We start from the raw sequence: 27,569 nt of genomic DNA, 5'->3' as shown, positions 1-27,569 counted from the left end.
AGAAATTTCTTTTTTTTAGGATTGAAGTCTATCTATAATGCTGTAAAGGCACAATGATTTATCCTGCAGCTCAATCCACTCACAGCAAAAAATGCTCATTCAACATATAATCACATCTTGCCTTAACACTTAGGTAATGAAGGACTTTTATTTCACAATATATTTGAACCCAGAACTTCGAAAAACAGGAATATTTTGTACTCTCATCTACAACTTCAATGGATGTTAATCAGAATAATCAGTGATGTTTTAAATACAGTATTCATGCTGAACAATTTGCTGGTTTATGCCAATTTGACATATTATGGAAGTTACAAAAATACTTTGATATCCAGAGACTATGCAGAGCTTCTCCAGATGCTTCTTAACCAAAACAATTCACAGACGTTTGCTCATCTCTCTGCTGAACGTCCTCCTAAATTAGTTGATCCTAGAATAAAAATACAGGTAAAAATGAAAAAAAAACAACTTGGTAAAACTAAAGTAAAGCTTTATTCTTGTAAATTATTTGGGGACTTTATATAAGGAAAAGCAAAACCATAGAAAATTTAAAAAACAACCAACACAATTGATGAAAACTTTTCTATTGCCATTTTCATGAATGTAAATGTGGTCCTCTGTATTTTCATTAAAGCATTTTTTGCCATATTCCAATTTTAGCTAGAAAAGTGAATCTCCAAAGCATTATTCTGTATATGCACTGAAGTTAATTGCAATCATATAGCCAAATGACATCTATTACTAAAGTTCAATGCAGCTACTTTTTTATAACATTAACTTCTCCTACATTATTTAGAGATCCTATCAGGTTCATGCATTATTTCACAGACTGCATCACTCTCCAGAAATCCCACAATTAAACAATTGTGATTGAAGCTTTTATGAGCTATAGGCCTTCATGTCTTAAAATATTTTTATTTTGATTTCATGAACTCAAAACTACTTGGGATACGTAGGGAGGTCACATTTATTAGTATGGACTAAAAGTGCTTTAGAGATAAATTATCTTTTTAATATAAGTTTAAAACAATTCAATCGTGATGCAAACTCGGCAATAAGGAGAACTAGCTTTGCAAGATGTGATTGGTCAGGGTGCTACATGATCTCTTCTAGGTTCTCTTTCCCAAAAAGGCCTGGACCATTCAAGGTGCCTTCTGACCAGGGCTGTTCTACAATTCTGTGACGCTGATTCTGTGATTTTATTAATTAATCTGCCCCAGTGCAATTCCTACCTAAACCCACCCTCCTTGGGCTGATGTTTATGCAGCTGCTTTCGCTAGTTTTATGCTGCACTCAACAAGTAACACCCTGAATTAGCTCCCTTTTCACTGTGATCTGTGAACATTTACATGGATAGGCAGATCTTTAAGAAATGTGCAATTGAGACAGAAAACTTGGACATTACCAGATTTAAATCTCTGTTAAAATCTAATTCTGAAGCGAAGAAAGAACACATTTTTCAAAGCAGATACCATCCCATACATAAGACCAAGGCAAAATACAATCATAAACACTAACATCTTTCATATTTTGCTGAAAGCCTGCTTCCAATTCTGAAATATCATTTTTATTTTGGTTAATTTATTTAAGCTGCTATGTTGAAAATTTTTCAGGAAGAGGTAAATGCTAATTTATAAATATACTTGCCTTGTTGTCTTTGCAGAAGTCCAGAGATGGTGATTGGCTGCCTTGAGAGAGGCAGCTGTGGGGAAGGTGATGTAAATGGATACAGCTGAGGGGTTCTGAAATCAGAATTAGCCCATGATCCCCTCAGACTGCTCTGGGATCCAGATGATGATGGACAAGAACTATGTGGCAATCTCACCACAGGGGTGGATCTGTTAATGAAATTAATTCATGCATGTGATTTTAGGCTACTTCTATAACAATACAAAAGATTTCCAAATTACTTCAATTTGTTGTCTATATATTTTTCTTACTGAATATTTTTACATATTTCAAAAAGCAGACTGACCAAACAATTATGGAATCAGAGGTGGAAAAAAATAAGTACTTCATTACACTTTCTGCTAAAAAGATATATTTGGCTTAATGATTATAAAGAACAACAGTTTAATTTTTCTGGAATGGTTTAAAGTTATTTATTAATGTTAATAATTCTCATAGTTTAAGATATTTTAAATGTTTAAATGAAAAAACCAGAAACACCTGTTGCAGGCTGCATGAAAAGTTCGGGTTATTCAGAGAACAGCCTTTGTGCAGATATTGTGCTTTCATCTCTGATTTTTGTAACAATGATACAGCAGAGACATTGTTAAATGTCCCCATTATAAAATTACTCCTTTTTTATAGGAGTACCATGACTGCAGATGTCAACAACTACAGAAGCACAGATTATAACTGCACATTTTTGAAAAACATTATTTCAAAATAAAACTTTCCCCCAGAACCAAACATTCATCTATGCATAGTAACACTTCTTCAAACCTAGAATCTGAACATACAGATTAATAAAGGCCAGAGGGGAAATACCACTTTCTTGTAGAAGACGGTAACCTCTTGAAAAAGTATTGAATTACCTTGTAGATCCTGTTCCAATACTCTGACTTGGCTTTATCAGAGCTATCTGAGAACTCCTGTAGGATACGTTACCTGTTGGAAGCAGAGTTTTGGAAACAGGACCAATGTGAATTACCTATTTTACTTAACAGGTAACTTTGGAAACAAAGATTAGTACTTTTATTGCATGATTTGGGACAAATTCATGACTGATTCATTCAAGAACTAAAAATGGTGCACAATTACAATAGTCAATGACAGGGCTCAGCTGTCACAAAAACATCATATTGCACCATCCCTGCAAATCTTGTTCCAGTTAAACACATGGTGGTTTCTTTCACCTTCTTTCATTTATTAGACTATTATTAGACTATCAAGACAGCTGTGCTGAAGTGCTTCAGTTCTTCAGCTGATCTTTTTTTGCCTCATCCACCTCTGAGAAGGAAACTTTCCTTAGTGCACCATTAAATCATTGTTTCCACTTACCCTTACTTTTGCACATAAACTTTGATTCCCTCAGCATTGTCCACTGCAAAATTTATGTGAAGGTTCTGAAATCTGCTGAACACATAACTGTTCTACATAAAATTTTACTGTCTAATAAATATCTATTTATATTTAGACCCAATAAAAAAACCAGTTAACCTCAGCTCTCTTGTTATGCTTAAATTTATAGGCAACCATGCATTTAGGAAGGATCTGAGCATATAAATCAGACATAACATAGAAAAAGCAATTTTTCCTCCTCCATTGAAATTGCATTGCAATTGCATTTGTCTTTGTTTCAGGACACTTACACCATGGAAAAACACAAGAGTACTAGAAGTTCTTTATGTGCCTGCAGATGGATTCTCTGAACTACTGAAGGCAAGTGAAAGCCTGCCTGAGCACAGACTGCTGCAGAAATATGCTGAATGAAAAACCAAGAATGGGAGAGACACAGATAGCAGGCCTGCAAAGCATCAGGAATTCTGGGAAAGTCCTCACAAATAAACAGTTCTCAAGAGACTGCACCAACTCCAGCAGGCTGTTACTCATGTCTTATTTACATCTGAGTGTTACACAAGCTCAGGGTATGAAGGAATGAAAGAAAGGAGTGGCAGGTAAAATGTCCTATACCCTATAACAGTGATAAGGTGAAATAAAATCACCTTTTTGAAGAAATTCTTGACCTCAACTCTCTCACTTCTCTTATTAAATGTTTTTTTGACTTCCAATTAGTTTCCCCCCTTTTCTTCATATGATATTTAATATGACATTGTGGACAATGTTATTCTCTGTTAACCACAAATACATAAAATCATGAAGCTTAACAGAGGGTTAACAATGTATATGGCAAGTATTCCTGTTCTGTTCAATCACACATATAGTGACAGTATTTTCTTTGCAACTGTTGATTGCAACCAAAAAATTGGTCTGGTTACAAGTAATCATTTACTGAACAGAAGAGGTAAGTACTAGGAAAACATTTCATACTTCATTTTAACCATTTCCCAGCTACTGGATTGAAGTCCACCTGGGAAAATCCTCACACCTCAACACAATTCAATTTTTTTTAGTAAATTGCTAATGTATAGATTTTAATTTATTCATCCTCCTAATATAACAAAAATGTTATTCAGTTACAAAGTTTACTTTTACTCACCCATATGTCCATCCTGTGGTGGAGTTATTACTGATAACCTTGTTGGACCAGTTGGTGTCTGCAGCTAAATGAACAGCAAGTCATTAATCACAGTGTAATAAGCATATTAATTATTAAGACATTTTAAGCAATAGTGTTATATTTTTGAGGTCTACAGAGCCTGCAGATTTCCAGAAGTCTCTGCTGTCAGTTTTGTTCATAGCACTAAAATGCAGAACCTAAGAATTAAGTTCCTATTTTTAAAGGTCTATGGGCAGGTGGGAAATACATGTATTTTAGCTTTATTATTAGCTTTATTTATTGCAAATTCAGATAAGAAGTGTTATCAGACACTCTCACTGTTTTCTGTGCTGACATTCCATTTGCAAGCTAGCAGCTGCTCCTGGATGTTACCTCTCCTAACCAGGATACCAACACCATGAAAAGCTCCTGCTTTCATTCTCTTGTCAGCAATATCACTCAAAACCTGCAATTCCCTACTCAGGTACCAGGGTCTAAATGATGCTTTCAGACCAATGATATTTTTGTAATATTGAGATTTTAAGAATTTGCCATTTACTTTGGCATCACAAGTTTAAAAGCCTGTATATGGCATGTGGAGAATATAACTCCAGAAATTAATGTTGCAATTTATTTGCTTTTGGTTTCTTTTGGGGAGCATCTGACTTCTATCCTGCATCAAGACTATCTGAAATCATCATGCACATCAGAATGGTTTTGAATGGGAGGGGGAGAATCCTATTTTTGGCAGCATTAGCAGAGTAAGAGAAATCAAAAGGATTTATGTGTGTAACTATACATAAACAAGTATTAAAAAAATCCACTTACCTTCCTCATTGGTGAAGGTACAGGATCAATTTCCATTGCCTCCATCCTTGCCAGAAAGGTCAAAGTATGACATTGTAATAAAAATAACATTTTCATTATGAAGACTAAAATTATGTTAGATTCTAATGTTAAATTTCACCAGTAATGGAAAAGCATAATACATAATTCATAAGACACATAAGCATTTAGAACTTATTCCAAAACTCACTAGCAGTAAGAAAAATCTATTCACTGATTCTGAGCTTTGGTTTAGACATTTACAGAGTAAGTTATTTAATGATTAGCATATTATTCTTCTATTTTTCTGAATAAATATGCATATTTATGTATTTTTCATTTGTATCCACAACAAGGGCACTCCGAATCTGTATTTTTTTTATAGAAAAGAAAGTTACAATCAAAGTTAGGGAAATATTTTAGGTTGAGCAAGCTGTATATTCATTTTACTACCAATTAAATGTGCCTTACCTGCAGTGACTCATCCCATCTATCCTGAGACAACTACAGTGTACTTATAGGTGTCTGTACAATAAATTGAGTTTTTCTCTATAGCAAATGGAGAGTGTCTCACTGATCTCTCTACCTATGCTTTCATCTATCTAGCTATTCATACAAAAGTTCTTTGGAATAAGGTGCATCATCCCTTAGATTTCTTTCCAGTAACTACCATCCATACAACTATAATGTATACTTGAATAGATAAGACTTTCCTCAATTCTTTCATATTTGAACAGTTTACAAAAACAAAACATAATATCAGAAAATATTTTAAATTCCCTACAAAAAGGTTACTTTCTGTATAAAATATTAGTTACGATTTTCATTGAATATTAACAAGTTTGTACCCACGTTTCAGAAGTGGAAGGACGACTCGAATGAAGAGAATATGAAGAACAAACATTCTGTTTTCTTGAAGGAACTGAAGTCATTAAGAAATTTAATATTAGAACACAGCTATGTCCAATGACAGGTATTCCATAGTTAATATTTTAAACCAACACCTCTTACTGGATAGATTTCTGCTGGTACTGGAAAATGGCAGCAGTGTAGTTTTTTCAGGAGCTTTCATACTAAAGGGGAAAGAAGAAACAAAAGATATAAATTGGTTTGATTAGTTAACATGCCTAACTGGTCAATGAGTATAAAATCAAAGCATTTATCCCTCAGTAGCAGGTTTTAACATGACACTATTTGCCATGAAGCAAAGTAAGAATTTATTTTGTAAAGCTATGAACTTGCTCTTTACATCATAATATGTGCAGTGCTCATTATATACCCAACAATTTCAAATTTAGCACAACATTATGGCAAAGCATGTGCGAGAACAACAGATGTTAAAATACAACTATTAACTATAGCTAAGCACAAAATTGATTTCATTTCATTAAATTATACATTTGCCAAACTTTAAGAAATCTAGTTATCAAATTAAATGTTGGTATTTTCATGCTATTCAACAATAACTTTGCAAAACTGGTATCTTTGATAAGAATCATAAATAGGAGGAATATGTTTACTAGGCAAGCAAGAAGAGGCCCTAGGACACTTCTCTCTAGGTAGAACTCAAAAAAAATCTAAAATTCAGTAAGAACTCTGTAATTCATATAATCAAGATGTTATTCATTTGAGATGCAGACAAGAAAATGAAGGCATAAAATGAATAAAAATATATAAACTGCAATAATCCACCACATACACAGTTTCCTTTATACTGGTTTTTTCTTTCTGCTATATTACACTGATCAGGCTGAGAGAGCAAACTATTATGTGCCTTTAAGAGTCGAGGGAAAGTCTGTACTAAAAAAAAAACACAGAAAAGAAATAAAGATCAATTAAAGATCAAATTCGTGTAATTAAAATTCTGGTTTCATGAACTGGCTTGTTTGTTAAGGAGATTTAAATAAGTTTTGGCTTTATGTTGGAAATGAGATGAAAAGATGAAGGTGTATCAATCATTGAGCAGTGGGATGAGTGATCTCTTGGCTACAACTCTGAAACATTTGAGAAAAGACAGTAATTAAGATGAGACAAGAATTTAACTTTTACTAGAAACAGAAACAATGAGAACCAACAATGTTACAATACTCTGATAACTTTTTAAATGGGCTAAGATACCAGAAAAAGGCATCATGGTATTTTCCAGGCTGATGCTATAGTCCATTGCAAAATACACTAATATGGTTATGTAACTGCAAATAAAAAATTAAAACTGAGTATCTATGTGATAGACTTTATTAATAAAGTTCATTTTTAGAGTTAACTATGGAGTTGTATTTTAAAATAAAAGGATTTCTTCCTGACAGGATTGATTATTGTGAATAAAAAGGATCTGATGTCAGAAATCACTATATATTTATTTCTGTAAAAACACAGGAAGAAGGCAAACAAAACATGAAAATTTTATTCCTTTATCAATTAAAATTACTGTTGTCTGATTACATTTACTTTTGCTGCATTAAACCTCTTACCATTGTATCTGTTGAATTTGTTGTGTTGCTTTCTTGAGAGACTCTTCCAGCTTAGCTATCTGTGAGATAATCATAGATTTAAACAAAGTCTGTTTGTGTGATATACAGCTTCATTTTCATCCAGCTAGCAGTCTAAAGTGTTGAAAGGCTGCTTTCTATTGGTTTTAATCTTAAGACATCATTGCAATTCCAGATTTATTGGAGCTGTTATGGCTGTGTTATGGACCCATTAAACAGTCAGTCTGGAAGAGATATGCTTCTTTTTGGCAGTAAAGACTTTGTTTGATTACCTTTTCTTAAGTATGCTGGTAATACTGGATAAATGAATACTAGGAAAAGTGCTGAAAAATAGTTTTCTTTTCTTTTGCTTCCTATTTGTCATATCTGATATAAAAGCTTTGTTATGATTAATATAGAGTTATCTGAAAAAGCTACCAATAAATGTGAAAAATATATTGTTCCCATATTTCTCATTTCAGATTCAGAATGTATTCAGCTCACTTCAGTATCTATTTGTAGTAAGCCTAAATGAAAAGTTTTTTCTACTCTGTTAAGAAACACAACCAGAAATATCTTCATTAAAAAATGTTATGAGCTGGCAAAATTGAAGAATATCAAGGTCAAGAACACTAGGTCAGCTCCCCAGTATGTGTATTTTTTACAGTCTTTCATTATGTGAACATATATTTTATGAAGGATATAAAAATTTACTCAATAGCCTTAATACAGCATCTATGTTTTATCCTGAATTTCCATTATGTGACCTTAATCCTTCACACTGTTCACATTTTGATTTGAAGACAAATTATGAATTTGCTTGTTAACTTTTCATGCTTCTCAAACAATTATTGGAGTCCTTTAATAAAATTACCTGATTTATAAAATCACATTGTTTGTGGGAGATACTATGATCTTTTTGCAGATGCAAAACTCTGCAAAACAGATTAAAGAAAAAATGTAATTTATGTAATATCTGGTTTTTGGTATTCTGGTTTTTTCTTCCTCATGAGAGCTAGGTTTGATTAAGAAAGGAGCCAGTCAGGAAGAATGTACTTTACCCTGTTGCTCTGTAATTTTAAGGACTGTGTAATTTTAAGACCAAAGTGCCTTAAGGAAGGTGAGTAACTGTTTGCTTTTTAGTATTTTGGGATCATTAACATAACAGGACATCTAGATCTGCCAGGAGCACGGACAGCAAGTGGCCACCATCATCTGCACCCTAATGCCTGCACAACTCACAGAAACAGCAAAAAAGCAGTTTACTGAAGACCATGAGACCTTGTTGGTTGACAGTGACAAGGATGACAAACTAGAAATAAGGAAGGGGACCTGAAACAAGACAGCCAAGCATGAGAAACTGGAATGGTGTTTAATACAACCAGCCTCTCCTGACCCTGATCCAATGCAAGCAGTTTTAATATACTAATAATACACAGAATGGGCAAAACAACAACAAACCCACCCCAAACAGTGTGCCACTGAAGCAGCAACCAACTGTGTTTTCAACTGTTTGGTACTGTCACCTGGACACCTTCCTTAGGTCAAGAACCATCCCAGAATGCTTCACAAACACTGCTGAGTGAATGTCTCAACAGTAAACAACTTAAAAAATTATCATTACAAAGTATCAAAACTCTCCTCAGCTTCTTGGAGATAACATCTCTATATATGCTGAATTCTATCAAGATATTTGTTTTACTTTGTCTACAGGTTTCAGTTTTACCATATGGAGTTGGTACAACAGATTAGAAGGGGGATATCAGGATTCCTCCCTGACCTGGCTTTGAAAGCAGAAGGACGTGACCCTAAAAGACCTACACTACACTGAGTGATCCCAAAATGCATTCACGGTGAAGAGGGAAGAATGGGCCACAGAACACCTAATTTTCCAAGCTTTCTATCCATGACAATCATACCAGAAACTCTCCTCACACATGAAATGGCCAACTGGGCAGCTACATGAGCTTTTTCTCTGTAATTTCATACATGGGGAAGCCACTCATGGGTCAAGTCACCAATACTGCCAAATAGCTTTAATCAACATCCCACGTCCTTAGAAATAAAATAAAAATCCAACAATTTAATCAAATATTTAGAAGTAGCTAAAAAATGAAAAAGAAATCTGCCTTCCAATCCACAAATGAAGAAGCATAGTCACAAATGTAGTACCTGCTCTCCACAGAATAATTAATTCTGTCCTTCACACTGAGCTATTCCAAATTCAGGGTACTAGCTCTTAGTCGTGTTCCCCATTGCTCAAGCTTCTCATTTATTTTGTCAGCCCTAGTCTTCTTTTCCTCTGGGCCTATCTTCTAGCATCCCTCTCTCCCCACCTCTTCCACTTTCCCCTCCATTGAGTGAACTGGTTTCTTCCCTCCCTGTCCTTTGATTCTCCATTTAATCTTAACCACTTCACAACCAGAATATTTTATTAGAAACAGTAACTAGAATTAACAGAGTCCTCACAGACTTTAAACAATTAAACACTGGTATTTATAATGACAGTAATGAGTCAATCCTGATAAATTATTCTAATTATTCCCATAATAGATTAATATAGTTTCTAAAAATAAACCAAAGTAACAAGCAAAACATAAACAAAAACCTAGCAAATCACAATTAGAGTTACCTTTTCTTTGTGGCATTTTAATAAACGCTTACGATATTTTTCTTGAAATTCTGATACCTAAAAATAAATACAGTTAGATCAAGTTTCACATAATTACACTTATGCACCTCAGCAAAGAAGTGATGGAAAATAACTACTTCACAGTATTCAAAGTTTTCTGTCTTTTATAGGCAGTTAACATATATTTTTAAAATCATCCTAAAAAAATCCCAAACCATTCTAAGTTATCATCACTGACAGACAAAGTCTTATAAAGTTAATTTAATCCAATATGACCTACAGTAGGGCTGGTAGATTTATTTCACTGAAGTTATATTTTAACACTATATTCAATAAAAAGGTAAAGACATTGGAAAGCCAGTTTAGCTGCAGTGTTTCTTATTCATCAGTGCTAAGCAAACACATAAAATTAATGGCAACATAAAAAGTAATCTGTCTTACTGGCAATTATAATATGCCTTGTAAAAATACCCTGTTAATTAAAAAATAATTGTTAGACACACTGTCTGGTGATGTGTAAGCACTTCTTGTGTCCACATGAGGATCATAAACCATGACAAGTTAAAAGTAAAAATGACAAGGTAGGCAAGACAAGAGCTCGAGGAACAAATTACCACAGGCAGTAACTTGTAATAAATCTTTCTTCTCACATGTAAGAAAACTGCCAGAAAATTTGTAAGAAGTGAGACAACCAAGAAGATAATATAAACCCAAAGAGGAGTATCCAACTTAAATGGTTATTTTATTCCCTGTGGAAGGATCTGGGAGGTTCCCACTGAATACTCATCAAAGGATCAGTGTGTCTTTAGAAGAACTGATGGACTTACAAAGTGATGGCTTTGAGCTGTCTCCACTCACTGAGAAATGAGTTCTTGGGTCTAGGAGAAACCTGAATTCATCAGTTTAGTGCTCAGTACCAGTCAAAAAGTAAATCAGATCTTACCAGTAGTTCAAAATGGAAGAGGGGACATCATCATCCCCCTTTAAAAAAATGCATGTTCCTATATCCTGAGCCTGCTCAACATCTCAGAAAGGATTGAGTAGGTCTGAAAACAGTTCAGATTTATCAGAGGTATGCAAAAACTTCAGGAAAAGAATTACTTCATAGAATATGAATCTTCATGGCTGAAAAAAAGACAGTTGAAGAAGGCATGCATCAGCTGTCTAAAACTGATGATTAGCACAGATGTAGTGCATGAGAATGGATACTTTTTCCTCCAGAATAAAATTCAAGAGTAAGAAATGAAACTAACAGGTTAAAACCTGAAAAATGAAATAATCATCATGCAGTGAACAACCTGTGCACCCCCCTTCCACAATATGAGACAGATGCCAAAATTCAGGAAACAGCCTGACAATTATGTGGGGAAAAATATCCACCTACATTTCTGAATGCCACCCCAAGACCAACCCACTCTGAGAAATCCCTGTGCCACAAGTTGGGGAAAGATGGGAGGCTCTTCTGAAGATGTACCACTACATCCAGCTCTGCTCTCACTCTTTCCTAAGCACCCACAGAAGTGACAAGATCTTAGATTAGATAAGAGATTAGATTAATTGCTCTTACGTCTTTTGATGCTGGGACAAGTCCTGAATACACCTCAATGCCTTCACTACACTTCAGTATGTTCTCAACAGGTTATCTCAGAACAGAAAACCCATCTCAGCCTGGAGAGATTAAGCACTCTTTTTTCCTGCCTTTGGCACATTATGGAAGTCTGTATTCCCATGGGATTGGAGGTGTGCAGGTTCCTTGCATTTGTTCAGTTTATGGAGTAACTGCTGATCCTGATGTTAAAAAGTGGGGATGGAAGGACAGAGGAAGGTTCACATTCACCTTGTGTCCCTTCTGCTTCTGAGGAGGAGCACTGCTTAGGAAAGGGGCCAAGGTCAGCTTTGGAAAAGTCTTGAGGCCTGGGGTAGAGCAAATGTGAATCCATGACCATTGCTGGAGCACACAGGTGATACCCCCTGGGTTACTGCTCTGCTGGATCAGGATCACCCACAGATCAGCAAGTCCCAGCCCAAGGAGGTGAGAACAGCCAACAAAGGCTGTAGCTGGGCCCAGGGACAATGTGGAGGAAAATGCTGCTGAACTGCACAGGGAGAGGGACAAGGACACAGAGTCCCAAAGCCAAGTGGAAGAGATGCAGAAAATGAGGAGGAAAAGGGAGTTTGTATGCACTCATTTAACCCAGAGAGCTATTTAAGGTCTTGACTGGAAACTAAGCCTGACAAAATGAATCCTATCTGTAATTCACAGAAAGCAGGAGGCAAATGACCTTGGGATCATTTACTGCATCCATCTGGGAAAAAAAAAGAGGTGTGTTTTGATTACAAAAAAAAAAAAAAAAAATTAGAAGGGAGAGAGAGCACAGTGAGCTCAGGACTGTCTCCAGCTCAGGTTTTCACTGTGAAATTTTTTATTGCTATAATTAAGGCACACTATCTGGGCACATTTAAGCTTCTGGAAGATCTAATTTTTCACTGCATGGCATTGAAAGTGATTTTACACTATTAAAATAACCAGACTAGTGGTCCTCAGAGAGAGTTTGAAAACATAAGCAGTGACCATAGTGAATAATTTATGTCTCCTTAAGAACTCAGAAACTGTAGAATTAAGGAAGTAAAGATGGTAATGGGCATACATTCATTTTCAAGCATTCAATCATACACTTTTCCCATTCACATAAAAATCAGTAGGAGTTGCTGATTATTTATAGAGTTAACAAGTTTTAAGGCAGATGCACCTGTGATATTTCTTTTGAATATTTCTTGCTCAACACATCTATTGGCGTGAACAGTGATTGAATATCAGGACTTGTCTATGAAGAAATGAAAATATACCACGGTTAGCATTTTTATTAGCAATTCATATTAAATAAAGTCTTTTGTAAAGTGTTTCTTAAATTGACTGATGAATATAAATAAATTAAATAAAAAGACAGATTAGAAAAGGATAATGCTGAAAGTGAAAATAAGCCTAGTTTTCTTTAATGGCCTTATCAACCATCTGGAAAGCACTGGGTTTTTGTTTAAATACATTACCCAATATATACTTATTTTGATTAAAATAGTAGTACCAGTGTCCAGAGGACATTGCAGGATGATGAGGCCCCTGGGAGAGGCATTGCACTCACACCAACAGCCAGGTTTCTGGCAGCCCCTGTCCAGGCTTTTTGGTTCTCACCACTCCCAGTCACATGGAATGCATCCCACAATCAGTTTTGTTTCAAAGTCCTTTTTCAGAATAGTTCCAATGCTGACTGGGATCCCTTTGTCTCTCCCTGCCCATTGGGCAGCAGAATATTATCCTAGAATAAGGAAAGAGCCTTAAAGCAATTGTTGAATTTTTACAATATTTTATGACTTGTGTCTTTTAATCAGAGCTGTGCATGCTTTAGGAAAACTGCTTTTCCTTGTTTTCCCCAGCTACTAATTCTTACAGAACTCACAGAAGGTAACCAATTGTATTTGAGATTTGAGACTTCCTCTGCAGTTTTGAATTTGGTTGACATCAGCCAAAGATTCAAAAATGGAGAAACGCAGACACACAGCACAGTCAACCTACCTACGGTATTTCAGTAAAGAAAATAAAAACAATACAATAATATTCCATCTTGAAAACTTAAGATATTTATAAAAATATATACAGCTTCTTTAAATGAGAGGCACTCATAGGAACCAAGCTTTTTGCAATCTATTTAGGGTTCTATCAAAGCAATGTACCTATCAGATCTGAAAAAAATAAAACCCAACCAGCTTCATGCTGATATAAAAACTCTTTCAAATAAAGATTTGTGTAACACCATTTATATTTTATCTCCTGCATGGAGGAGTAGCAGATGTTCCTCTGATATTCTGAAATACTGAACAGCCAGATTCTGATTTATAGTAACACTTAACCATCCTCTGGGGAAAAGCAAGTGGGGATCATGACACACAGAAGGAAGACATAAAGGTGACAAGAATGCATTACTGTAAAGATGAGAATATTTAATGTGCACATGTTGATTGCCCCAACATACAATTTAATTAGGACTTCTAACACATTTATAGGACCTCCTCTCATTGGGAATTCTTCCACAGCATCAAGCTCATAAAGCTTACCAGGTAGATTTCCACTCAGGTTCCTGAATTATAGAGCCATGACTTTTTTATATGCATCTTTAATTATCATTCCAATCATTTTATCTGTTCTTAATCAAGGATAAGCAATCATCATTAATGTCTTTTTTAAAGAATATGGTAATTTGCTTCCTTCCAGCCCTCCAGAGCAGTGGCAGGTTCTAATGAAATATCTAATATTTTTGTTAGTATCCCAATCATTGCATTTTTAAATTCCTTCTATGCTTTTGAAGTAAATTATCAAGTTCTGCTGAAATGGTGCAGTTTAAGACTGATGTAACTTAAAAATTAACATTGGAGCAAGGTGTTGAACAAGATGACCTCCAGAGGTCCTCGACAACTCAAATTATTCTTTGACTGAAATTAATAACAGCAGCAACAATACGTTGATATTGAAAGCACATTAAAATATGCCCTTTAGAATTTTTATGAAGGGCTTTCTGATCTTTTTTTCATATTTGATTACTGTGTGCATCGTTCCTTTACATTATCATTGCATTTTGTTGTTTTGTTGGAACTTTTTTTAGTAACACTGTCTTCTTCAATGTGCAAGATTCCTAGGAGGCCTTCATGTATAGCTGTATTGAATTTTATTAAATGTTTTTAGTGTTTCTCTTTTATCCTTTTAAGACATTGTCTCTTAGGTAGGCATCAGTCTACAAAAATATGAATGCTTTCACAACCTATTTATGGAATCAGCTAAAGAGAAGATTGCTCCTGGGAGAAATGCAAAATTAAAGATTCCTAATAATTAATCAAGAAAGGGAATTAAAAGCTCTTAATTCTCCAGTGAATAAGAAAAATTCCCAACAATATTTCAAACCCTTTCTTAATCACACAGCCACAAGGAAAATAGTTACGCTTAAGAGAAAACAGGGGAAAAAAACCCACTCCACTTGAAAACACTGCTGAGCCATCATGTAGGTTTTCAATTCAGTCCATTACATGAAATAACTCATTACAGTTCATTTTCTGTGATGCCAAAATGCCAAAATCATAAACATTTTTCCACATTTTGAAATTAGTCACTGATGTTACACAGTAACCAACCATATTTCTTGAAAAGTTTAGAATGATTACAGTCTAGCAGTACCTGAAAACCTAAAAGTTTCCACATGTTTTAATTTAAATAAATATTTACAAAAAAAGCTGAGCTGTCCAGTGCCTAAGTATCATAGTTTAGCAACCTATTATCAGTAAATATTCATGTCACAGTTGGCAAAAACAAAAAAGAAAGCATTTTTTAATGCAAGTAGTTTAGCTGTTAAGTAAACCACAGATTAATAAAATGCAACCAAACTAAAGCTTGATTTACCTCTTTTGAAAGGACTACAGTATGACAAGCCCTCCTGCAGACCAAACATTCATCTTTTTTGCCTGTAAGATAAAGACACACTTAAAATATAAATCAAACTGAATATATAGTGAATATAATGTGATGCCTAAACCTCTGGAGCTTGTGGAAGAAATCTGCAGGTTACACAAGAAATATGAATAAAGAATTTGATGCCATAACCATTACATTGAGTTGTGCAAGAAAAATGTATGTGAATGTCATCAGGTCTTACTCCTGTAAATAAGCAGTCATGCAAATGATTTTATGAATATCATTAGTGTCACAGAATGCAGGTGACTTTTAGTTCCCTTGATTTAAATAAGACTACTTGCCTGGTTTAATTAAATGTATGCTTAAGTGCACTAATGACTTACAGCCAATCTGAAATATGGCTTTTTAGAGTGGGGCACAGTGGCGTTGTCCCAAGAAAATACATGAAACTCAAATGTCAAGGAATTAAAAATTTTACCTTTTGAATTCCTCCAGTGAGAAAACAATAAAACCACTTTTAAAAACTTTATGACTTTAAAACTCTTTATCCGCAAACATATTAGAAAACGTCTATAGCAAATGCACATTATTTCAATATTTATAACTCACAATTCTACTAGCTACTACCTTTCTGAAGATTCTAAGTATCAATGTCTATAAACATCTTTAAATACATTTTAAACCTCATACTACTGAATTCACCACAAAAAGATACATAATCTCATATGTTTTTGTGCTAAACAATATTAAGAGCCAAAAGAAAAGATGTTGGTCATGTTCTAAGGGCCTGCAAGCTGCAGAGGCTATAGCAACCTGTGAAAACATCTAGTCTAAAGTTTTTAGTTCTGAAATACAGATTGATCATTTCTTCTGTGTGCCCTTACAAAAACTAGGGCATTTAGCATGATGTGAAAGGGGAAAACATTGATATCTGCTGCATTTTTTTTTCCTTTTGTAAAACAACTTCATTATTCCTCTGCCTTTCCCACATATCTTTGTCCAAGAGCATCCCTGCATCCCAGAATATGACTGTGGAATTGTACACAACACAAGAGCTTCAAACATCACCTCCAATCTTCCCTCATGCTGCTCAAAGTCTTCAGGAACAATACTGAGCCTCAAAACTTATTAAAACTACTTCCAAAACCTACCCTAAACAAATCCTCCGTTTTTTTCAATTGCTCTTTCACTATGGAAAAACCATTATCTTCCCCAAATTTGTCAGAACGGAAGGCCATCTACTTGTAGTGGTGGTTTTTGGTTTTTTGTTTGGTTTTTTTTCTTTTTTTTTGGGGGGGGGGATGTTTTTGTTTTGTGGTGGTTTTTTTCTTTTTTGTTTGCTTTGTTTTTTGGTTGTTGTTTTGTTTTTTTGTTTTTTGTTTTTTTTTTTAATAAAAGTACGGATCATAAGCATCCAGAATCCAGTTTTATTAAAGCCTGCATTGCGTGTGCCCAAGGCCTGCTCTCAAAGCCACATCCACCTGGAGGTGGATACAAGTGACTTTTACTGTTCAAAGCGAATCAGCAGCAAGGACTGGAAAGGCCTATCAGTAACATTCGAAGAAGTGCTCAAGGCTTTGGTTTTTTTTTTCCACAGCGGGTGAGAAATACCAGTGTTTGAGGTGGATGCGTGCACGCAGCACAGCCATTACCTTTCTGCAGGCAAACCTCACAGAAAACGTGGCCGCAGCTGGTGAGGCAGAACCGCGGCGTGGGGGTGCGGGGCTCGCACAGGCAGGAGTTGCAGAAGACGTGCACGGCCATGGGGCAGGGGAGCAGGGCGGCCCGGCGGGGGCCCGGGGCTGGGGCACAGCCGCTCGTCCTCAGGCCGAGCCCCGCGGGTGCGCCGCCGCCACGTCCCGCCCGCTGAGGCGGCCCTGAGGGCAGCGAGGCGCGCGGCCCTCCCGCCGCGGGGCCTCAGGGCGGCAGAGCTTGGTCTTCACACACACACACACACACCAATAAAATTTGGGTTTTTTCTGGCCTCTCACTGCCCAGCTGGAGCGGTGCCGACACAGACGGTGCTCTGGGAGATTCGCGCTCCCGGCCCCAAACGTGCGGAACACAACGGCGCCCACAGGCCTTCGGGCAGGGCCTTCAGCAGCAGCCCCGCCCGGCGCGCTCCTCCCGGGGCGGCAGATGGGGAAAAAAAAAAAAACCCACAAAAAAACCCAAAAACAAACAAACAAAAAAAAAACCACCCAGAGAAAATAATTGTGGATTTCACTATTTTAAATGCAAGAATCCAGGAAGTTTGTTAATTCGCTATCACAGGTTTGCTGTGGCCTCTTCTGTTGTGGAAAAAAGAGCAAAACAAGGAGAATTAATGTTCATTTCTTAGACAAAAAAAAAAAAAAAAAAAAAAAATAAAAAGAACAAAAAAAATCCACTGGTTGCTGGCGTCCCGTGATGAAAATTTTAGGCAGAAAGTCCCTTACAGACTTAGTTTCAGTGCAGGCTGTAGCTCTGGGTATGACAGAGACACAAAGGAAGCTTTTAACTTCACAAAGGCTTCTGCCCCCAAAGTGCTTCCCACAAGAGCTGTGAGTCAGCTTCTGCTTTATGGAATTAATTAAAAATCTTGAAGAATACTGAAAACATTTCCTAAAAGCAAAGATGATCATGATGATATGATGATGATGATTAATAATAATAGTAGCATTAGTAGTAGTAAAGAATTAAGCAATCACAAGTTACATTCAAGACGCCCAAGTCTCAGTGCTGAGTCGATACTCAAAGAGTATAGACCTAATTAATATGGTGAAACATGATCAGCTCTTTTAGGAATTCTGAAATGTTGCTTGTCCTGGATTACCAGCTGGAGTGTATTGAAAGTGCAATGAGTTATGTTATTGGGATGTGATTAGGAGCCTTACACTAAATATCAGCTAAAGTCTGAACCACAACCTTGTCACAACACTTTATTACTTTCTTCTTGGACTTCATATACCATATGGTTTTAACACATATTTCCTTCTTACCCACCACCAGAGATGTTATTACAAGACATGTTGTGAGTGCTCTATAGAAGTTGATTTAATAACACTTACTGGTCATTCCAAGTGGCACTCTGAAGTATCCAAATTTTTAAATGTACGAGACAATGCAGTGAGTAGCTTTATGAGATTTTATTTGGATTGATTTTGTCCCTGGAACATTGCTTTTTGTCTCTACTTTGTATCAATTTTATTGATTCTCACATACTACCAGCTGTCTTTTAATTCCCATGCTGGAAATATAAGTAGACTTAAAGGAAAATGTCATTTCCTTGCTAAAGAAAACAACAGGTGGGAAGATAGAGAAATGAAAGAAAGCAGTGGCTTTAGAACAATAATTGGTCTGCAGATATTTCACCTTTCACTACCTTTTAAATGAGCAAAGGGTCTGAAAAGATATGTAGGAAAACAAACCACAATATTCTGCTATCACAGTGCTCTAGAAACTTCAACTTCCATGTCTTTGTATGTAATCACCTCCAAATCCTTCCTTCTACTACTGCTGCTTTGTCAAGCTAATTATCTGGATTTTTAACCACAGCCTTTGACTTGTCATTGTATGATACTGTAGTTACACTGCTATTTGTACACAAATTAGCTAAATTAGGGCATAAAGGTATAATGTAACCAAGCTGCAATAAGTAAAATGGAAAATTAAGTAAAAACCAGGTAGTTTCTGTAGGCAGTCATATTAAAGTTGCTAAATAATTAAAATTATGAAAATTCTCAACACAGAAACATTTAGTGCAGGAATGAATTAAAATAAAATTGGCATTGTTTACCAAGAAACCAAATAATTTTGGTTACTTTGGAATACTTCATAAAGATTATAATTTACTTAAACAACTGTGGGAGGCACCTGATCATCATCAATTCTACAGCCTAATGTTAAGGGCTTTTCTGGAAGAAAAAGTAAGCATAATTCCAAATTGCTTGTCTGGGTCTCTCTCTTCCATGATAATTGCTGCCACCACTGATCAGTTCAAACTCTGAATATTTTCCAAGAAAGCATTCACAATTATATTTAGGTGTTACACATGTATAGATTGAGTTCAAGACACTCTCACCCAATTAAACACCACAGGGGATGTAATTATTTCCCTGTTTACTATCTGAATCCTAGTCAGTCTGAAGTGCTGAACTGTTCATGGTAGTGCCAAATAAGATTACTCAGCAAGCAGAGTAATTAAAATCTTAGGGAACTTTAGATTTAACCTAAATTAAACATTCTTCATTAAGTACTGAACTTAAATGCTGCCTTAGCCACTGACTCCTTCTATATTTAGCTTTATATCTGTAGATGGGGGTAAAATAGTAGAAGATGGGATTCAAGGAGCAAAGCATGAGGGATGCCAGAGGTTGTGACCTAGCTGGAGAAACCAGAGTTAGAACAGAAGATGAGAGAAGGTTGAGAGTTCCATACAAGCAATTTTCTCATAGGTGCAGGGTTTCTTTGGATGTTCAGTGTTACATGGTGTGCAATTTTTGAATCTGTGCATTGAATTTATAGAACTTAAACAAGCTTCTTAGATATAAAGAAATCTCTGAGAGATTTGATTTGCCATATTCCAACAGAGATGAGGATTAGTGTTTGCACTATAGCCCACCACAAAATATTGCTGTTGGTTTCTTCGCTTGTTTTCCGAAATTTCTCTTCACGCTCCTAGAGAATAAAGGAATAGCATAATTATTAAAAGAAAAGCATAATTATTGGCATCTGTATGTTTCATGGTAACTAGAAAGGCATCCCTCTTCTGCATAGTGGTGAACAAAACCATTTTTCCATGTGGATAAAAATGAAGGTTCGTACTTATCTGTGTGGTGGATATCTTCACAAGTCAAAACTGAGAAACTGCATCCTGAAGCAGGAAGGCAAACAGAGCTTCCCTTGTTCACAGGTGTATTGTGCCAAACATATTCAATCAGTACAGATTTTAACCTGTTTAGTTTTATATAATTTGCTGTCAAGAGCCCTTTTGCTGCCAGATTTCTGATTTTGAGTAACACATTAATAAATTTCAAACACTATCTGCGTGCATATAGAAGAGTGACTGGGTGTACACTTGTTTGAAGAAGGGATATTTAAATATACACTTCATGGGGATATATAAATACACACTCAGTCATTTCCTTCCCCACCCAAGGGAGTTTGTGCACCCAGGGCAGCGTGGAAACACCAGCATCACCCACAATGGCACCTGCTGCCTGCCTGGCTGCTGTGGCTGAGTCTGACCAAGAAAACTCTGCTTGGAAAATCCTGCTTTAAAATAACACCTGTTGCTACAAGCACAAACCCACAGTGATTAATTAGTTTTATGTAACCACTTGAAAATATTTTGCAAGGAAATCAGACTATTTTTGTTGAATATCTATAGATTTTTATCAGTTAGTTAAAAACACCCCTGCAATTGGATAATAAACCTCATGATATTTTATAAATCAATATGCCTATGTACAATATTTTTAACATTTACATTAGGGGACATACATACTCTTTCATAGTCTTGTTCTCTGGTTACGTGGTGAATTTGCTCAATTAGATGCTCTAGTCTGATACTAACTTCATTCACTTTGTCCTTAGCTTGAATAGCAGATTCATCCAAAAAATGTTCTCCAACTCTGATGTCCAAGTGGATACGCTGCAAAAAGAAAAAAAAATGTTCTCATTACTCTGTCTTCTGCTTTTTCAGAGTTCCTTAGAATAAAAATGAAACTATGGATAATTTCCCTTAAGATCATTGCAGGAAAATAGTCTTAATTGCTTGTAAAAATCCCTCCTAAAATTAGAATCAGCTGGAAAATTTGAAGGATTTCTTAATTTTATTTTTAAATTAGTTATACAAATTAACAATCTTGACTAATGTTAGGGCATTATTTTTATGCTAGTATTGATTCAAAGGCCATTAAAATGTTGCCTTTGTCCAAAATAGTTAAAATTAAAAAAAAAGACTGCTTGTTATAATTCACATTTCTTCCAGATATTGCAAAAATAACTGTATTTAATAGTACTGTTGGAGGCTTTTTTACAAATACACTTCTAGGTTCCCTCACATAACTGTTTCCTTCACATTATTTATCCAAGCTGGATATTGAGATATCTCCCAATATCCTCCAGGCTGTTGTATGATCTACAGCAAAAATGCCTCAAGCCAGCCAAGCAATAGAACCACAGAAAGAAGAGAGAAGAATGGAACTTGCAATGATATGCAACTTATTTTGGCATGCATTAAAAATTCTACTAAAACTAGTAGGAGAAACTTCTCCTAGAAGCCAATTAGTACCTAAGAGAAAATAATAAGGTTTTAGCCAAACAAATAATCTTCAAAACCTAGAAATTAATATTACCATAATAGAAGTTTGGTTTTCTCAGAGATCAGCCACAAATGAAGAGTGTATTTTCTTGCAGTTGTCTTGAAGTTATATCTATTTCTATCTGTACCTAAGTGTATATGTAGAGATCCATCTCACAGCCTTGTGGTCCATTCATTTCTTTATTTTTGTTTGAAAGAGTTCAGATAACCATATGGTTCTTACAAAGAACAGTTAAGGATTTACCTTCACTAAAGAATGTTTTTCCTTTTGTGATGTTTATTCCTCCAGATATAATTAAAAAGGACAATATTTTCCTTGTTTATTTTTTGTGTTCTCAAACAAACAACATTATTTAGTATTTGGGATTTTTATGTTCTCCTTCCCTGCATCTCTTGGCTTCTTTTATATAGGATGATCAGAACTCTACATGGTGCATGTATTGTGTGAAATAATGTTTATACACCCCCATCTACGCCAGATAAAAATCACCTGCACATCCTCAGAATCACATTCATGGTGCGCAGTTAACTGTGACCAACCAAAGCTTTATCCCCCTTTCTCTCTCTAATTTATAAGCTCCACAATTTTTTTTTAATTAGAGCTAATTTCTTTTGCAATGTATATGATCAAATTTCCATTAATTTCTATCAATCAGCATGTAAGAACACTTTGTTATTCCAGTATAATAATCCTACTCCAGTATTGTTATTTCTGTGTTATCTACATGTTTCTGAAGTGCACAGCTAGGATGAAATTTAGCATACCTTAATTCTTTTAAAAGTGTTTATATTTAGCTGGTTATTTAACTCTTTTGCCTTCAGCTAAGAAGAAAAAAAAACCCAAACCACAGCTGTTTGGGGAAGCAAATTCTCTCCTGTTTTTGGAAAACAGCAAATAGATCAAATTTCAAAACAGTATTTGTCATTTTTTTGCTGCAATCAGTAGAGCCATGATATCACCTCTGATGGCTTTTTTCCCCCCAAATCTGCATTAAAACCAACTTTGGTGGTAGTAGACACTAAAAAGTATGCTGACATATTCGTCATTCAAATATCTTTCAAAAACTAAACTGTTACATTTTCATTGGCAATTCAACCTAAGTTAGTGAATACATGGAATATCTTTATAACAAGTGCTTGTGTTAGTCAGTCTTACATATTTGTCTTTTTGATCGAAATTAGTTGTTCTTAAGGATCAGAATCTTTCACATTCAAAGCACAATGAAAACATTAAATCTCTCTATCCCTAGTCCTGCCTCTTGAATGCTGACTTTTTAAATATGAGAAGTCTTTTTATCTTTTTATCTGCATAATTCTATGTTTGCTTTCTATAATCACTAAAAAACATTGAATTATCTGCTAGAAGTTAGACCAACTTCTAATCCAGTTTGAAATCTCTGCTGTTGTTAATGATTTATACTGTTACAACAAAGACTATTTAGGAAATACACCTACCAGTTTACTTCCTGCAATCACTGCAAATCTTGTGGAGTTAGACTGGAAACAGATGACATGCTCCCCAGAGATGTGGGATGTAAAAGTAAAGGTCCCTTGTGGCCCATACAGTTTTGACAACAGTACCTGCAATTTAGATATATGCATTGGGTTTGTAATTTATAACTACCAATTAAAAAATCAAAAAACAGTACTGTGAATTGAATGCAAAAAGGAATCAGTTAAGCTGCTGACATCATTAAATTAATCCAAATTTCAGAACACATTTAGAGAAAACAAAACAATCTTAGCTCACAGTGAACATGAAAACATTACAGAATTTTGCAATGTACAAAAGCCAATGCTTTCTAAAGCATTCAAAGTCTGAAAACCGACGCCTTGCCTAGGCAGGGAAATAAGTTGTCCCTTGCTGGAAAAGCTCTGAGCTCAGGCAGCTGCTCTGCATGAGGGCTATGAGCAACCTCCTGGTAAACTTGACTTTGGGTTTTGTTTATCATCAGCACTCCTTTATGCTGTCCAAGTAGATTCTGTACCATTTTACTTCATTAGTGAATTTTGGGGTTTTATTTTTCATTTAACTTGTTTTCTCAGTTGTCACTAATTCTTACTGACACTGTTTCCCAAATCCAGTAGTAATGCAAAAATTGTCCATACACATAATTATCAAATATCATAATTTATATTATTTTATCTTTCAGCAGCAACATGCTAAACTAGCTGGTAGGCGGTAGATTTGATTCTTCCTCAGAAATGTCTTTTATTTCTAGATAGTGCTGCCTGCCAGTGTCAGAAGTCAAGTCATAAATCGTAGAGAAACATTCATAAAGCATTTTTACCTCACCAGTAGGTATTGTGACAGTCACAAACATTCCCAGACCAGGAGCAGATTCAAGAAAGTCATGTGTATGTATATCCCAGCGTTGTACTTTGTAATTCCCTGAATAAAAACAGAGATAAATCTGTTAAATAAAGCATAACTTAATGTTAAACATCTTTGATTCTTTTTCAGGAAAAATAGAAATATATATGTATTTAATGTGGTTATGATTCATATTTTTCAGGGGTACTTCATAACAGAGTGAAATTCAATAAAGTTTTACTACACTAGAAAGTGTTCTAAAGTACTACATAAAAGGGTTAATTAACAAGAAAAACTTTCTAATTACTCCTAATGCTCTGGGAAGGTTAGCCTCTAGAAGGCACACTGCGACCTCCAAAAGCATAATGTGCTGTACTCAAATTACATTTTATACATTGTCTTTCACACTTATCATATTATTTGAAAAAAAAAAAAAAGATTAATTTGTATTATTTTTTACTATCCCCTTGAAATCTTACATTTACAGTCTTGTAGATTAATTTAATGTGCTTCTCATATCAGAGGAGAAATGAAACTTTAGTACATCGTGAATGGTCTCTTTTCAGACCAGCACTTATCAAAAAAACCTCTCCCATTCATATGGGGAAAACAGTGTTACAGAAATTCTGATATGAATGAGTACATCAGTCAGAACGTGCAGAAGCACGCATGGAAGCAGCAGTTCCACAGTGTAGAATTAAAAAACATTCTTTTTCTCTTCTTAGTCAGTAAAGCACTCTGAAAACTGCATTTCTTTGTGTGATGGATACACAGAATGTTTGAGGACTTTAAAATGAATCCCTGCTGCAGGGAGTTCTTTTCAGAGTGCCCTTTTCTGTTTTTTTACCATATTCATCAATCACAGAAATTGCTGTTACATTTCCAGTTATCTTTGTTACTGTATGGGTTAGATCAACATAAAGCATTGACAGGTACCTACCAACTACCAAGGTGTCACTGGGAATATCTTCAATTATGCATTTCTCTTCTCTTTCTCCCATGTGAAAATACAAAGCGAATGAAAAAGAAATCCAAAAGTTCATAAGGAATCCTACTAATTTGCTTTTCATGGTTTTTATATATCCCTGCTGTACTGCTTTTGAAGATAGTTACATACAAATGCCTGTAGTCCTGTGGTTGTTCCCTGTTTGCTGCTTATCAGAGTATTTTTGAGAGAGAAAAAAAAACTGTGAGAAAAGGCAGCTGGTGGTTACACATTTATAAATAACACAGCATGTTCTGGAGAATGAGATAACATGGAAAAGACACCTTTTAAATACTTTCTTCTTTCCCAGCATCTAGATTAAAATTTATTTTATGCACTTAGAAGAGCATGAAACTGAAAGGGACTCTCAGGTGCTTGAGATCAGTTCCCTAGATTACTGTAGGCAGCTACATTGGCTACCACTTTCCATAAACTGCTCAATTTTCAACTTAAATGAAGTTATTATTTGCCATTAATTATGGGTGCTTATTCCAGAGCTTCACCTCTCCTTTATTAAGCAAACTTTTCATTTCCATCCTAAATCATTGTACAAATGTAGGCACCTGATTAAAACCCACAGGCTCTACATAAAAGACCTATAAAGAAGTCAAAAGAACTTGAATAATCAAATAATCCATTAAATAATCAAATAATATTAGTGAATATGATATTGCAGGAAAAAATGACAACATGAACACTTTCAGAATAAGATTTTTTATATAGGAATGACTTAGATTTTCCTAATACATTCTGTGAAGAAAGTTAGAGTACAAATCAAACAGTGATTGAGATTGTTATTTTCATTCTTTTTACTAATATAGACCTATATATATGTCTGATGACAAACTCATTTATCACTCAAATGCTTCTTGTCCTATAAATGGAGATCATTCTGTCTGAAAGGTGGGCCTGAATGGTCATTTTCCAGAAGGGACAACCCACCTGTGGGATCATTTCCAGGCGGGAGGACCCATCTTTCCACAAAACTGTATGTTACCCCAATTGCACAAGAGCACATATTTTTCTTGTGTCAAGGAAGAAGGGTGCACAGCCCTTCATCTTCAATATCTGTAACCTAAATAAAATTTTGGGGATGATAACTCCTATTGGATTATTTCACATCTGCAAAAGGAGGACTGATTTGTGTTTATTGCCCTCCACTGCACCTGCCCTCTATGGAGTTGTCTCAATAAAGGAATGTCTGTGTAACACTACTCAGTTCATTTAGTTCACTGCATTTCACAGCATGAAATATCTTCATGGAAGTTGTAGCACAAGTATTAATTCACCTCCAAAAATCACCCATCAGCATCCCCATATTGAAAGGCAGTCAGACGAAGAGAACTGATTCCTTACACATTACTTCTTTGACTCCATATGACAAAGGATTGAGGGAAAAAAATTGCATCTCATGGCTGTTGAATCCTTAGGAATGTCAAGGGGGACGTTACGACTCCTTTACTGCACCAGCACTTATCCATCAGAAATAATTTTAGATTATACAGGATCTCATCATAACATTGGACTTTTGCCCCTCTACCACAGGAGATGACTGTCATGCACCTGCATAAATTCCCATGGCATACTCGTGCCTGCAGGAAATATAGGTTTGTCTTTAGGTTGTGAGCTACTTAACCTATCATCTTTTTAGGTTTTTGTTGAGTTCTTGTGGCTTCCAAAGATGTGAGTTCCAGTGGTAGAACACCAGATATACAAGGTGACACCACTTTATCCTTCACTCTGCCCAGACCCATTGGAAGAGACACATTTATTCTGTACTTTTGGCTAGCAAATGCTGGCATGGTAGGGCTGCTGGACTTCAAGCAAGCAAAAATATTTCAGTCTCCAAGTAATCAGGTCTTTGTGCAGCATACTCAGAGCTTTTGTCTCAGTCAATTTTCAATTCAGAGTTCTGTAAAAAATCCAACTTCTGCATACTGCAAAAATCCCATTGAACAACATCTGGCTGATATCAGAATTGCTGTATCGAGTGTTTGATTTATTTCTTGGGAGTGTTAAATATTGTCATGGAATAGTGTGAGTTACTTTATTATGTTGGATCATTCACGACAGATCAGTTATTCCCAATGTACTTCAATTACCTGGGACTGGGAATATAATGAAATGAAGCTTTTTGCCTTGAATAACATCAGATACTCTCAGATCTTTTGTTTTCACACCTATTCCATTATAGGAATTTGATTTCATATTGATTATTTTTGTAGGACCACAGTTTAATTCTGTGGTGACTTTTTTGCTGCTACACTTTACCACTAACCACATCTTTCACTCTGCAAGTACATCTGCCAAGACATCAGAGCTGATTCTTTCTATAAAATATTCTTGAAAGGAATTGTCTTTACAAATCCATTTCAATCTTCTTTCCAAAGTGCTTTCTGAGATTAGCTTAACCCAGGA

The 27,569-nt window shown here is 35.5% G+C and overlaps 2 protein-coding genes across 5 annotated transcripts; both read right to left on the bottom strand.

Moving 5' to 3' along the window:
* Window positions 1-129: 129 nt before the first annotated feature.
* Window positions 130-17,338, bottom strand: RNF212 (ring finger protein 212). 2 transcript variants are annotated; one of them, XM_064418964.1, is made up of 12 exons: window positions 17,198-17,338; window positions 15,534-15,595; window positions 12,841-12,915; window positions 10,091-10,147; window positions 7,462-7,520; window positions 6,002-6,063; window positions 5,843-5,912; window positions 4,994-5,039; window positions 4,166-4,229; window positions 2,541-2,613; window positions 1,648-1,838; window positions 130-430 (listed from the first exon to the last, which is right to left on the bottom strand). In XM_064418964.1, exons 1-12 carry the CDS (start codon window positions 17,307-17,309, stop codon window positions 393-395), a joined length of 909 nt encoding a protein of 302 aa, XP_064275034.1. In that variant the 5' UTR covers window positions 17,310-17,338; the 3' UTR covers window positions 130-392. The 2 variants fall into 2 exon arrangements, with proteins under 2 accessions (XP_064275034.1, XP_064275035.1); XM_064418965.1 differs by lacking the exon at window positions 12,841-12,915 and having other exon boundaries at window positions 17,198-17,337.
* A 1,320-nt stretch (window positions 17,339-18,658) lies between these two features.
* LOC135299639 (transmembrane emp24 domain-containing protein 11-like) lies at window positions 18,659-26,307 on the bottom strand. Of its 3 annotated transcripts, none has more exons than XM_064418960.1 (5): window positions 25,107-26,307; window positions 24,144-24,244; window positions 23,308-23,433; window positions 21,034-21,180; window positions 18,659-20,204 (listed from the first exon to the last, which is right to left on the bottom strand). In XM_064418960.1, exons 1-5 carry the CDS (start codon window positions 25,234-25,236, stop codon window positions 20,055-20,057), a joined length of 654 nt encoding a protein of 217 aa, XP_064275030.1. In that variant the 5' UTR covers window positions 25,237-26,307; the 3' UTR covers window positions 18,659-20,054. The 3 variants fall into 3 exon arrangements, with proteins under 3 accessions (XP_064275030.1, XP_064275032.1, XP_064275033.1); XM_064418962.1 differs by having other exon boundaries at window positions 21,103-21,180; XM_064418963.1 differs by lacking the exon at window positions 25,107-26,307 and adding an exon at window positions 24,474-24,528.
* Window positions 26,308-27,569: the final 1,262 nt, after the last annotated feature.

The sequence above is a fragment of the Passer domesticus genome, chromosome 4, assembly GCF_036417665.1.
Source record: "Passer domesticus isolate bPasDom1 chromosome 4, bPasDom1.hap1, whole genome shotgun sequence".
Taxonomy (NCBI): Eukaryota; Metazoa; Chordata; class Aves; order Passeriformes; family Passeridae; genus Passer; species Passer domesticus.
This window is presented reverse-complemented; position numbering and strand designations above follow the sequence as displayed.